Here is a 15,210-nt window from a genome sequence, read left to right on the forward strand (position 1 = left end):
GTAACTGCAATCAAAGTAAGGGAAAAAAAAAAGATTACTGTATTAGGGTAATGGTGGTGGGTAAATCACTTCTAATTCAAAAATAAAAGTTAAAAGATAAAACTATTCAAAAAACTATAACAAAAATAATTGAAAGATACATAATGTGAACAGATATAAAGTATGATAGCAATAACAAAAAGTGGGCAAAGGAGAAGTCAAGAGTATTTACATGCATTTAATTATTAAATTAGACTGTTATAAGATATTTTATATAATTTCAAAAGTAATCATAAAAAATTCTACAGAACTTACACAAAAGACAAGCAGGAATTAATGCATATCAATACAAAAAAGTCAACAAAACACAAAGGAAAACGGCAATGAAGGAAAGGACAAAGAACTACAATACCAATGAAAACCAAGTAACAAGACAGCACCAGATAATCTTTCCCTATCAATACTTTACTTTAAGTGTAAATAGGTTAAATTCACCAATCAAAAAACAGTCACTTAATGAATACAAAAATTAAAAATTAAAAAAATTTAACCAACTATCTGCTGCCAACATGAAACATAATTTAGGTTTAAGAATCTACATTAGCTGAAAGTGAAGCAATGAAGAAAAAGGCATTCCATGTAAATGGTAAACAAAGACAGCTGGGGTGGACATATTTATAACAGACAGCAATAGACTGTAAGTAAAAACAAAACATGACAAGAGACAAAGAAGCTCATTACCTAAAAGGGTAGAAATTATATATGCGAAATCCAACACCAGAGCACCGAGACATGAACAGTTTGACAGAACTTAAAAGAGAAATAAACAATATTACAATAACCATTGATGTCAATACTTCATTTCTATTACTAGACAGAATATCCAGACAGAACATCAATAATGAAACAGAGAATGTAAACAACAGTATCGACCAAACAGACCCAGAAGAAATGCACAGAACATTCTATCCAACAAGAGAAAAATATGCTTTTGTCTCAAGTGCACAGAATTCTTTCTTAAGAATAGATCACATGTTAGGTCACAAAAGAAATCGCAACAAATTTCAAAAGACTGAAATCATACCAAGTATTTTTTTTCTGACCACAATAGAATGAAACTAGAAATCAATAGCAGAAGGAAAAGTGGAAACTTCACAAAAATGTGAAAATTAAACAACACTTGAACAATCACTAGTTCAAAATTTTTTTAAAAATTCAAAAATAGCTCAAGACAAATGAAAATATACCATTCAAAACCCATGGGATGTAGCAAAAGTAGTAGTAAGAGGGATATTATTAAAAATAGATGCATATTTTAAAAAGAAGATTTCAACCTAACTTTATACTTCAAAGAGTTAGAAAAAGAAGAACAAAGACCAAAATTACCAGAAGGAAGGAAATAAATGAAATTATTTATTAGAGCAGAAATAGATGAAATTAGATGATAATAGATGATTAGAGCTGAAATAAATGAAATAGAAAAATGACAGAAAAAAATCAACAAAACTGAGTTGGTTTCTTGAATAAATAAACAACAAAATTGAACAACCTTTGAATTTGTCCCTAAAAGTTCCATGCATTGGCAGTTTAATTCCCAATGTGGCAGTGTTGGAAGGGGGAGCCTAATGGGAGGTGTTTGGGTCAGGAGGCTCCCTCACAAATGCATTAAGGACACTGTCATGAGAGTGGGCTGGTTCTTGAGAAAGTATTATAAATGTGAGCTCTTCTTCACATCCTTGCTTGCCTTTCCATTTTTCTACCATAAGTTGAAGTAGTAGCACAATGCTCGCACCAGATATCTGCCAACCCCATGCTCTTGAACTTCCCACTCTGGAACCATGAGCTAAATAAACTTGCTCTTATAAATTACTTCAGTCTCAGGTATTCTATTGTAGCAGCAGAAATTGGACTTAAGACAAACTAAAGGGGGGAAAAAGAAAAGTCAAATAAATAAAATCAGAAAAAAAAAGAAAACCTATTACAACTGATGACAGAAAGGAAAGGGATCCTAAAAGACTGCTGTGAACAATCATATATGTACAAACTGGATAAATGAGAAGAAATGGAGAAATTTTTAGAGACATATAACCTGCCAAATCTAAATCATTAAGAAACAGACAATCTAAACAGACCAATAGGTAGTTAGGAAGCTGAACTTAAAACCTGTAGTCAGGAGACTGAGGCCAGAGAATCACTTGAGCCTAGAAATTTAGAGGCCAGCCTGGGCAACATAGCAAAACTCTATCTCAAAACAGCAACAACAACAACAACAACAAAAACAAACAACACAAAAGTATTCCAACAAAAAAAGAAGAAACAAAACAAGATAAGATGGCTTCACTAATAAAATCTACTGTACATTCAAGGTAGAATTAATGCTAATCCTACTCAAACTCCTTCAAAAATTGAAAAGGGAGCACACTCAAACTCATTTTCAAGTCATCCTTACCCTGAAACCAAGACAAAGATACAAGAAAAGAACACTATATGCCAATATCTCCAATGAACACAGATTTAAAAATCCTCAACACAATACTAATAAATTGAATCTAATATCACATTAAAAGGATCCTATACCACAAGCAAGTGGGATATATTCCTGGGATGCAAGGATGGTTCAACATATGAAAATAAATCAGTGAGAAATATCACATTAGTGGAATGAAGAATAAAAACCACATGATCATCTGAATAGATTCAGAAAAGGCATTTTACAAAACTTAATGCCCTTTCATAACAAAGATGCTCAACAAAAGAGGAATAGGAGAAAAATGTCCCAACATAATAAAGACCATATATGAAAAGTCCACCTCTAACATTATACTCAACAATGAAAAACTGAAAGCTTTTCCTCTAAAATCAGGAGTAAGGCAAGGCCGTCCAATATATCACTTCTATTTAACATAATACTAGAAGTCCTATCCAGAGCACTTAGATAAGAAAAAAATAAAAACAATCCTAATTGGAAAGGAAGAAGTAAAGTATCCCTGTCTGAAGATGTGGCAGGATCAATTGTCATAAATTCTAAAGAGGAGCAATTTGCAACATTATTCAAATGACAAATGCACATACACTTTTATTTAGAATTCCAGTTTTAGAAGAGGATGCTGTACTCTCTAACATATAACAATATATCTAGCTTTTTCTGCATTTTTTCTACTAGGAAAATATTGGAAATATTTTTAAACATCCATTAGTGTTTCCTTATATAAGTTGTGGGACATCAATACAACAGAATATCATTTGGCCATTAAAAATAATATGTACTTTTTAAAAACTGACCCAAAAGGAGCTCAAAAATATATATTATCAAAAAACAAAGTTGAAGAACAGAATCTATTACACTACCGACTTAATAAAAAAATGGCAAAATACATTTGCTTATATATACATATATATTTCTAAAATAAATTTTAAAATGAAAACAAAAAAGAATTTTAAAAGCAGAGGGAATTATGGTTGGGGGACATAGATGAGAAAAAATTTTGAACCATATGGATCTATTTTTTAATGTTATGCATTAAGTACTCATCTGGTGATAGTGGAAATCAGGCTTTTAGGAACTTATGTTTTAAAAGCACATACAATTTGAAATGAAAACTAAGAATGAAATTTTATTTCTTCCTTACCTTAGTTATTGCTTTCTTATGACCCACATCATCATGTACTTCTCCTGCCAAAACAAAAGTTGAGAATTAAAAGTAAATAAAATTGAAATTAGATTTACATAAAGAATATACTTACTTATTCAAACACTACTACTGGACAGCAATATGAATTCAAACATAGGAGTCTTTGTACCCTTAAAACTGGGAATTAATGCAGAGAGGTACTCAGGTGGCCTAAGAACTAAAGTGAAGTAGACATTAAAACAAATTATGAAGCTGGAATTATGTTTTATGTAAATTTTGTCATTTCATTGTTATAATGTTTCTGATGCCTGAAAGAGACAAATTTTCGTCTTCCCTATTACCCCTGTTGTTGGAGAATCTAAGATGATATCCTAACCAGAACAATCCTCAATAAGTATAGAACTTAATGAGTGCATCTTTTCCTATCTGATTTCTTTTTTTTTTTTTTTTTTTTTTTGAAACCCAGGGTTGCTTAGCAACTGAGCTACATCCCCAGTCCTTTTTTTTTTTTTTTTTTTTAATTTTGAGACTGAGTCCTGCTAAGTTGTTTAGAGCCTCACTAAATTGCTGAGACTAGCCTTGAACTTGTGATCCTCCCACCTCAACTTCCCAAGGCTGGGATTACAGGCAGGTGCCACTGCACCTGGCTTTCTATTTCAGTTTCAAACCAGATATATTTATGAATATCATGGTCAAATTAGCATATAAGCTTTAAACAAGGTCAGTGCCTTCTCTAGGAAGAGACTATAACCACCTATGTACCAGAAACTTAAAGATAAATTTTTTCTCAGTATAAATTTGATATGTACTTATCATAGATGTGAAAAAAATGTAGGGCACTCATAATAGAAAATAAAAATCACTAAGTCCCATCACCCAGAGATAATCATCATTTGCAGGGGTTTGGGGGGTTGTGTGTACATAATCATCATGTTGTTCTTAAGTTTCTGGCTCCTGCTGTTTATCACACAAAGTATGATAATTTCTTCTATCATTAAAGTTCTTTGTGGAACTTATTTCAAAGGGTCAAATAATAACCCATTGTTATATTTTAACATAATTTATTATAATTTATTTTAGCTCTTCCCTATTGTGGAACATTTTAGATTTTTCCAACTTTTCCTTGGAATTTAAAAGGTTATACTATTTTTTTTTTTTTTTTTTTTTTTTTTGATACTGGGGATCGAACTCAGGGCCTTGTGCTTGCAAGCATTCTACCAGCTGAGCTATCTCCCCAGCCCTGGAAAGGTTATACTATTTACAAGGATTTTCTTTCATGCAATAATAATAGTTACTTGTATCAACCTTGTACCAGCCACTTACACTGTCATGTCAATAATACTCATAACAAACTTGCAAGATGAAATTGTCCATTCCTGTTATATAGATGAGGGAACTGAATTACAGAGTTCAAAATGAGAGACCGAATTAAAACTAAAAAGTCAGCATGGTGAGTTTTTGAACCCAGGTTTCTCTCTGCACTACACAATACTGTGACCACAAAACACTTGACAAACAGTTATTGAATGTTTCTCTGGGGCACAAGTCTGGATCTGGAATGCAAGCTCCTGCTGTGTATAATGAGCCTAGCCAAGCACCTGGAATTTAAATCTCAAACTCACCATGGTTATGTTCTTGTCATGACCACATGTGTACTCACTATAAAAATATGATGAAAAAAAAAAAAGAAGTCCGTGTCTTTGTGTTAAATGAATGGTTCCCCTGAAGACAGCCCATGTATGGGGCTAGTGATTAAAATGAGGAAAAATTAAAATCTAAAGAGGTAATATTTCTGATCTAGAAAAAGAAGTTTTAAACAAAGCAGAGTAGAGTATCCAATTTTCCCAAGGCCAAGATCTATGACAGAAACAAGTCCAAGCTATAAGAAAATAAGAAAAAGTGATTCTGAAACTTTCTGGGACCGTTTTAGTGAGAATATATTTTATTGGCCTTAGAAGTGCATTATGAATTATTATGGCAGATACATTAGGGGTCTAAAGAGGTTACTTAAGTTTTTCAGTTACTTTCCAGAATTTTATGAGGGAAATTACAAGTTATTGGGGGATCTGTAAATTTGAAGGGTTGCAAAGATCTTGAGATATATGCCTGTGAAAGTCAAGGGCCTCTCTAAAAATAGTCATGCTGAAATAAGCATCTCTATGAATGAATCTTGGTTCACATGCCTGATAATTTCTTTTAAGATTGACTCTTAGAAATAATCGATATGTGGCAAAAGAATCCAAAAGGACCCCCAAATTCACAAATACTTCTTATGCTCTAAATATTTCCCATTTAAATCAGCCTTCTGTTTGTGTTAAGGCAGTATTTTTAGGAAGTCTCTAAAATAATGTCAAAGAAAAATTTTAAGGAAAGGTTTAGTGCCATTTGTCAGTTATTATGACCCTGATACAGGAAATGCACAATGCAGCTGAGGACTTGAGAAAGGCCAGGTGGGAAATCCTCCTATAGAGAAGGAACGAAAGCAAGTTGAGGTAGACAAGAGCCGCAGGAGCCGAGGTGACCGTGGATCAAGGCACGACAGAGTATATTTCTTGGTTTTGTCCAGGGTCAAATCTTGCTTTAAAACATTGGGCAATGGATGAGGTTTCCCATCAGGAGACAAAGGAAAAGTTACCCTTTCTTGGATTACCTTAACTTTCTGAGAATACAACAAAAGGTTCTATAGAGCCTCTGTGCTCTAGGCAGATGGATGTTACTAACTAACTGGCCATCCTCAAGGTAAAAAGAGCCACATACAAATAGAATGTTTGAAAATCCAAGTACAAAGCATGTGTCCTGACAAAAGTATACAAACAGGAAAGTAGATTGATGAAATAGCTTGTCTGCCCAAACAAGGAAGCCCTGAAAGATGTAAATACTCAGGGAACGAATAATAAATTCTCACAAACACATTTACTAACATCAATTTCAGATCTGATAGCAAGCAAGCATAAAATACTACTTTACTAAGATAAACAAGGCTGCATACTTGTCACCTCCTGGGACATGGGTCTATTGAACACTACAGAGCAGAATCACCCAAATTGAGCACTGAATGGAACTTTGGAGAGTATCACTTCTAAGCCCCTCTCTATCCATGAATGGTAACAAATCCAAGTTCCATCTAAATCATTCAAATTTTACCCAGTAACTTTTTAGTGAGTTTATTACATGTAAAGTGCTATGTTAGGTACTGGTGGTTCCCTCATTAATAAGAAAGCCAGTGATGGTTTCAGAAGGTTTTTCCTTTTTAATTTTAAAAAGGTGTTGCTTGTTAATTTAAAGAACATTAACAATATTATTAAGAAAAGGGAGCTATTTTTTCTTACCATAGATTCTCCCATTAATGGAACATTTTTTAAAAGTCATGATGTTTTGAGTGAGAGTACCCGTTTTGTCAGAGAAAATATATTCAATCTGGCCCAGCTCCTCATTGAGCGTGGTTGTCCGAGCTTCAGCAGGTGTTGCCTTCCCAGAGTAATACATCTTCCGATCCCAGTTTATAAAATAACTGTGTCCCAGACGAATGACTTCCACACTGTGATCCATTAAAATGGAAAAAAAGAGAAAGAAAAAAGAAATGTTCCATCAATTTCAGAATATGCAAAGTTTTGCCAAAGAAGTCTGCCAAAGTCCTCAGAGTTTAGAAGAAGATGGGATGCTCTGTCCCTAGGTTCTAGTGATCTTCCAAAGCATCTCAACAGAATCTGTTCATAAACGCCAGTTTCTAAGTCATTTCCTTGCAGCACCATAAAACAATAGGAATGGCTGAGCAAAAAGCCTCAGGGAATGATTCAGGTTCTCTATTTACATTAAACAAGCCCAGTGGAGATTTCTGTGTAGCATATTAGTTTCTATCTTCATCTTCTCCTATATTTTAGAGGAAACTAATTATTATTAAAGATGTTTGTCATATGTTCAGTCTAAAGAAATGTGTTCTGTCCAATGCATTGATGTGATTTCATTTTGCCAAAAGAAATAACAAGTTACATCCCCATTGAGCACTAACCAAACTGTAACAGATATCCCGTGAAAGGTGAATTGTTATACTACCACTCTACTCATTTACTAGCAAAAGAGCATTGCTTCATGTTCTAAGGATGATATATGACTTCCAGACTCCAGAAATGAAATTTCTGTAGCCAAGAGTAAGAACTCTTCCAATGTTTGTCACAGATAATGCCAAACTGATTTCCCAAAAGGTTATAGCAATATAACTTCTACCATTAGATTATGGAGAATTATCTTTTACTATATATATATCAATTCAAATGGCATCCCATTACATTTTATTGCCATTTATTTTTTTCATCAGTGAGCTGAGCACTTTTTTCAAATTTTATTGGCTAGCTGTATTTCTTCTTGGAACTATCTAATTTTATCTGCCTATTTCATTTTTTCCAATTCTGGTATTGGTGTACTTCTTATTGATTTAGAAGAATTGCACAGATATTAAAGCTTCCAAAGATATTAAAGCTATTAGATCTTTATGGAAAGATAGTGCAAGTATCATACTCAATTTATCATTTGTCTTTTAATAAAGTTTCCAGTTTTTTGACTGAATGTTTTTTTAATCAATCAAAAATTTACAGTTACTCTTTGGAGAGTTTTACTTAAATAGGCCTTCCCTATTGCATACACAGACATTTGCATTTTTCTTCTAGTTTATATTGAATTTTTTCCATATTTAATTTTTTACCCCATTTGAAATCCAGTAACTAAGGAGCTAATTTCAATTTTCCCAAACAGAAAGATTTTTTATCACGACTCGTTGGGCAACTAGTCCTTCACTTAATTAGTTAGAATGCTTCCTACTGCACATATAAACTATTTTACTCTCTAGCATCTGGTTTATGAATTTCGGTTTTGTTAATTGATGTCACTTAATGTATCTTTTGTTTTCATTATTGTAGATTTATAAAACCCAACAATACCTGGGAAGAGATGAAAGCATCTTTGTTCTCTTCCTCTTCAAAATTCCTACCTGTAATCACTCATTTATTCTTCCTGGTTGAATCAATGCACTTATCTAAGTAAATATTTTGTTTGTTTGTTTGCAGTGCTGGGGTTCAAAGTCAGGGCCTTGTACCTGTGAGGCAAGCACTTTACCACTGAGCCCAGCCCTCTAAATAAATTTTAAAATCAAGATATCAGTTTTCTTAGAAAATTTATTTGGAATTTTTTTCCATAGGTCTATATTAAAATTTTCATTATTTGAAAAGAACTGATCTTTCATAAAACTAAATACAACTTCAAGGAGAAGGATAAATCTTTCCAGGAATTAGAATTTTAAAAGTACCTCTATTGGTAGAGTCTTTGTTTTGTTTTGCTTTGATTTTCACATAGGTCCACTCCATAGCTTGATAGACTTGTTCTTGAACATTATATTTTTTATTGGTAAGTTTTAAAATTATTGTTGGCCTGAAGGAAAACTTTTAATTTTTAAAAATACTGCTCACATAACCAAATATTTAACTGAATTATCTTACTAAGTGTTGCATTAACTATTCTTTTGATTTTCTGGATTTATAGTCATGTGTATGTGACTTTTTCATAATAGGTTTATTGCAATTTCAGTTTTATGTCTTACTTTGTTCATTGATATTGTAGTTCATGTCTTTATACATTAACAAGGACATTCAGAAGAACATGAAATGTAGTGATAGTTGCAAAGACTAATAGCTTATTTCTGAAATTTCTGCTCTTATTGGAAATTAAGCCTTGATTTTCTCATCTATAAACCAAGAAAGTTGGACTAGATGACACCCAAGACTTTCTCAGCATTAAATTCTATGCTTCAAGTTCTAAAAGTACATCGCACGTCCACAATTTCTTCTCTAAATAGGTATGATGCCAATTCATTTTTAACTATTTTGATGACAACATATTTTTCTCCTAAACTAAAATCACGCTGTGACCATAGAGAATCATATGATATAAAGATAAATACATTATATTTGCACATATCTATGCATATATTTTCGTGAATGGTTTGCTTTTCTGCATACTCCACCCCCTGCCTACTTTGGAAGTTCCTGGCCAGCTGGTCTGATTCAGCTTTGTTTTCTCTATTTCCTTCTCTCAAAAAGTATTCACACTTCTTTAACGGGCCAGGGGCAGTGTGTTGCTGTCACAGGTGATCAGTCAGTGTTGCATGAATAAATCCTCCAGTCTCTAATTTCACCAACAGGACATTGAGACTTGAAAAGTTAAGTGACTAACCTAAGGTCACACAAATAATTACCCACAGAGCCAAGACTAAGAGTCAAGTATTTAGTAAAGCCAATGTGAACTTGGCCCCAAGAATGACATTATGCTGCAGTTTCCCCTTATCTGAGGTTTTACTTTCCATAGTTTCAGTTGCCCACAATTTACTGCATCTAAATATATTAAGTGGAAGCTTCCAGAAATAAGCTATTTATGTTTTAAATTGTGAACTGTTCTGAGTTAGCCTAATGAAATCTCACACCATGCTGCTCTTTCCCACCTGAGATGTGGATCATCCCTTGTCCAGTATGTCCACACTGTACACACTACCCAGTTACTTCAGAGCCATCTTGGTTATCAGATCAACTATTGTGGCATCTCAACACTTGGTTCAAGTGACTTTTACTTCTTAGCCTAATGCTATGTCACAGGCCTATATCACTCATCTCACTTCATCTCATCTTGTAGGCCTTGTACCATCTCACAAGAAGGCTGAGTACAGTACATAAGCTATTTGAGCGACAGAGACCATAGTCACATAACTTTCAATATATTATATGATTATAATTATATATTTTATTATTAGTTATTCTTGTTAACCTCTTAATGTGCCCAATTTATAAATTAAAACTTATCATAGATACGTATGGATAATTTAGAAAAAAAATGGGCATATTTAGGATTTAGTACCATCTTCAATTATTGGGGGTCATGGAACATAGTCCCTGAGAAGAAAGGGGTCTGCTCTGCACAAGTCACTTGAAGTTTTCAATTATCTGAAAGTCTGGTAGCTCCCTATAAACTCAAAGCAAAGTAAATGTAAGAGAATTCGGATCTTCCCTGTTACAGTACAAGCCAATGGAAGTATTCAAAATTCATTAGAATTTCTAGAGCTTAAAATAGCCTGTAGAGAAGATGGTACCCTTTGTGTTTGGGAAAAGAGGATTTAGGAGAATCACCATGGAACATGCGCCCCATCCTTTTATAATAGCCGAGAAAAGGAGACAAATGTTCTCAGTTAGCAAAATTAGGCTGCTTTGTGTTTTCTGCCTGATCACTCAGAGGGCAGGACTTAGGATTCCACCCATTCTAAGGCAAAACAAGCTACAGGGAAATGAGTTCCTATTGCTTCAGAAAGAACACTCAAAACTAATTCCTCAGGAGAATAATGACTGCATTTCTTAAAATGATGTATTAAAAAAAAAAAAAAAAACCCCGTGTCTGGGTATATCTTAACAAAACAAACAAATCTACAGCATAGACATGTCCTATGAAAATAAATGTCTCTGCTCATCTGGAATTTTTAAACATTCAAAGTAAATTATAAACTTTTATCCTCAAGTAACACAGGGTACTAAATTAGTCTCTGTAGCCACTCAAAAGCCTAATGGGAGCTTTTGCAGAAGACCTTCATCCCTCCAAACAGATACCTAGGAGTTCTCGTTTTCTATGCCTCAGTCCTTAGGACTAAACAACTTGAGACTTCTTGGAATACTTTTCCTCTCAAATTGAGAATCACTGTTCTTTTTGGTGAGAGAAAAGCTCACTTTTAATCTCCAGTGGTGCTATTTCTACCAACAAGTAAAGAACTATAGCCTCTTTTTTCTCTTGGTATCTTCACTGATCATACACAGGTTAGGAACAGGAGAAAACATGGTACCAGCTGTCAGAAGACTTGAGTTTGGATATTGGTTCTCCCCGCAACTAGTTCCATGATCCTGAGCAAATCATCTCATTTGCGAAAGAAGATCAGCAATAGCTACTTCTTCAAATTGTTGGGAAGCATAAATTAAAGTATGTAAAAGAACTTTATGCAAAATATTTTAAAAGAAAGATATCTATAGAGTTAGAAGCATAATATTCCTATTACAAAACATCAGTAAGCAACTTTGAAAATAATAAAAAGCAATGTGGGAGAAAGTGGTTTTAAACAATAAAATATATACTTTTTTAAACAATAAAGTGTGTGTGTGTGTGTGTGTGTGCGTGTGCGCACGTATGTGTGTGTGTGATGCTACTATGGAATTATCTGGAGCAGAGATGAACTCAGAAATTATTTTAATCCTCTCATTTTACAAGAACAGCACATATATGACAGACATTCTGAGGTACAGAGAAGCCAAGTACTTTCTCTAAGGTCACACAGTTATTATTTTCAGTACTAAGACTAGAAACTGGGTTTGGACTAATACAGACAGATTTTCTGTTGACCACTGTATATTAGAAGTAAAAGGAATGCTAACCTGAGAATGTAGCCTTGGTTTCTAAAAATATCAATTTTTCAAATCATTAAAAGAAAAATGCCAATGTACTTCAAAGAAAGAATGTATACAACATACACTTTCTTCATAAGGACATATGAAACTGCACATGTGCAGATGGTAAGCCTCTATGCACATCTATTATTCGTTTAGGACATAAAAGGAAAGCTATAAAAGTTGACCATAGTTCTTCTGGCAAAGAGCAGGATTTACTACAGACTCTATAATTGGATTCAAGCATGAGAGGTCCTCAGAATCAAAGATGAGCCAGTAGGATACAGTTTAAATAGAGCCCACTCCAACCACAACCCCAGAGGGCCCAAAGCAATTTGTGGTGTTATGGCCTCATGCCACTACTTCAAGTCAATTTCCCACAACTTGACATTTCAGTTTCCTGACCACTATCCAAAACAAGGGTGATTTTGTGCATTCAACTTCCCTTGCTTCATCATTGCTAGGTTTTTGGAAAGAGAGAAAAAGAGGCTAGTAAAAATTAGTGGGGATTTCAAGCTGGTGATTTTGTGTATTGTTAAAGTACTGATGATGAGAAGTGTTAAACAAACAAGTTCTCTCTTGGCTCCAGTGACTTTGGGACTGTCTGGCTTAGTTTAGTCAGATTATGATGGGGCATGTCTCAGGTACAGACTCCAGGGCTAACTCCTCAGTCTTATCAAGCATACACACACACACACACACACACACACACACACGTGCATGTGCATGTATGTATGTATAGAAAGTGTGTGTGTGTATGTGTGTGGAGAGAGACAGCCAGACAGAGAGAGACAGAAACCATTTTAGTTTTAGTTTGTGGGATTAAATCTAGAAATGCTAGATCAAGATGTAGGGGGCGCTATAATACATAGTTCTTATATAAAAAAGGGCAAGCACTTCCTACTTAAAGGTGTTAACCCCTTTATTATACTCATTTATAATTACTACTAATAGTAAGAAAAACTAATATTCATTAAGCTTTTACAATATGCAGGCATTCTCCTAAGAGCTTTACAGGCATTGACTCACTCCTTATACACTCCAACGAAACAGCACTATCATGTTCTCCATTTTTGAAATGAGGAAACTGAGGCATCGGAAGCTGGTTACTTGCCCAATGTTATGAGCTAGTAAGTGGTGGAACTGGAATTGAATGCAGCTACCTGGAGCCAAACGAGCGATGGAAAGGTACCATGTATATAAATCTCCCCAAATGTTCTTTTTCTTACCCCAAAACAACTCAATTCTAATTGCTCAGGTTGCAGTTGCATGAAATTATATCCCAGTCCATGGATTCTAAAGAAAAACATTCCTAAGAAACCAAATCAAATCAAGAATAAAATAAAATGCATTTATTGTAATTTGAAAATGTAAAAGTTAAACAGATTAAACAGCTTATTTGCCTCATTTGTAACAGATGTAGCAGATCATAAGCAGTTAGAGCAAGCCATCTATCTCGCTGCTGTAAATTTTAAAACAAAACAAAGTGATTGAGGGAAACAAAGGCTTTAGATGAAATGGCTTCATTAAAGTATAAATGCTCATCTTACCTCACATACAATGAAATGGGTACAACTGTATTGAGAATAATAATGTATGACCAGAAGGTTAAGAATCCTGAGAACACAGAGTTCTTCTCTCCTTCATTCCAAAATAGGAAAGTTCTGAATTGGCCCCCAACTTGATTCTCCCAGATAGAATTTCCTATTGCAAGAATAATTCCCAAGCATACCAGAAACCCAAAAATCTGAAATAAGAATAGAAGTCTGGTTAAGGTTAACTTGAACCCAAAACTAGTCATATCATCATAATCTAATTTATTACATTCCTAACTCTAAGAAATTGTCCTTTGAAAAATCAAATTATGCAAACCTCTTCTTACTCCCCCCCTTAATCATATGAATAAAATTTAACATTTTTATGTTGGGAATGCGACTAAATCATTGCATACATTTTTTTCACTTCATACTCCCAGATCCTCTGAGGTAGAAACCATCATTATTCACACTTTTACAGATTGAAAACATGACAAAATAAAACATAAGCACAGGAAGATTACAAACTTGCCCCCAGTCCCATAGCTAACTTCACACCCTCAAACTGTGATACATACACATATCTGCATGGGTTAGTAAAGGAGAACATGTGCCCTGATTTGACCTGGATTGTCCCGGTTTACATCTACCGTCCAGGTGTAGAATTACTCATGTTCCCTTTGGCCTTCAAAATATCCTACTTGGATGACAAATTACATGGTCTCCCAAAGCAGAAAAGCAAAAGGAAAAAAAAATATCAGTGATTAAAAGACTGTCTCAGATGCTCATCAAGTCTCCTACTTCAGGTCTGGCTGCACAATCCTTACTTTAGTTCAACAAAAATTGAATTAATTGAAATACTTCATGACATGCACCCTTTCCTTCTGAGATTAACCAAAAGAGGGAAGCAACCTGAAATGTTGTAGCAGACTCTTATGCAGATATTAGTATCAAAAGTGGAAAAATAAGGTCACTCTGTTGTGAGGCCAAACTTTCAACCATGGAAAGGAAGGACATGAGCTCAGTGAACGTGGTAAAACCTGAGTAGAAAAAGGTGTTTGGAGGACTTTGTTCTGCTAAGTGTCACCCTGTGTTGGAACTGAGATCAGGCATTGTTGAGGGCAGGGTGGGGCTGGAGACTAGGAATGAATTCCTTTCTATTTCCTCTTTCCTCCAAGAAAGAAAAACCATAAATTCTAGATCAGTTTTCTTCTTTCTCGCATGAAGGAAATAAGGGCCTAAGAAGAAAAGTTGGGGAAAACCTTAAAGTACATTAGAAAACCATGTGGAATTGTGAATCCCCCATATCCTACAACCTGGTACCTATATCACAGTATCCTCTTTTCTTTTAATGGTTGAAAATAATTTCAAAAAATTCAAGGGAAAAAAATTCACAGCAAAGAGAGAACTATGACCAACTTTAGGTGTCTCTGTGACTTTGGCCTCAGACTTCATAAGACCCAGCTGCATAATTTTTTGCACCCAGGGCCAAATGAAAATGCAGGTCCCTTGTTTAAAAAATTATTAAGAATTTCTAGCCAGGCACTGTGGTGCATGCCTGTTATCCCAGCAGCTCAGGAGGCTGAGGCAGGAGAATCAACA

At 34.5% G+C, this 15,210-nt stretch overlaps 1 protein-coding gene across 16 annotated transcripts in view; it reads right to left on the reverse strand.

Annotated features, from left to right (window-relative positions):
• ATP8B4 (ATPase phospholipid transporting 8B4 (putative)) overlaps positions 1–15,210 on the reverse strand; it is a 236,553-nt gene that overhangs the window by 92,137 nt on the left and 129,206 nt on the right. For 15 of the 16 annotated variants that reach the window (XM_079129885.1, XM_079129898.1, XM_079129886.1 and 12 more), the window contains 3 exons: positions 13,624–13,820; positions 6,941–7,149; positions 3,609–3,655 (listed from right to left, as the gene is read on the reverse strand). In XM_079129885.1, the coding sequence (XP_078986011.1) occupies positions 3,609–3,655; positions 6,941–7,149; positions 13,624–13,820 (453 nt within the window). The remainder of the gene's footprint in view (positions 1–3,608; positions 3,656–6,940; positions 7,150–13,623; positions 13,821–15,210) is intronic. The other variant, XM_079129895.1, reaches the window with a different exon arrangement.

This window comes from Sciurus vulgaris (genome assembly GCF_902686455.1).
Source record: "Sciurus vulgaris genome assembly, chromosome: 2".
Lineage (NCBI taxonomy): Eukaryota > Metazoa > Chordata > Mammalia > Rodentia > Sciuridae > Sciurus > Sciurus vulgaris.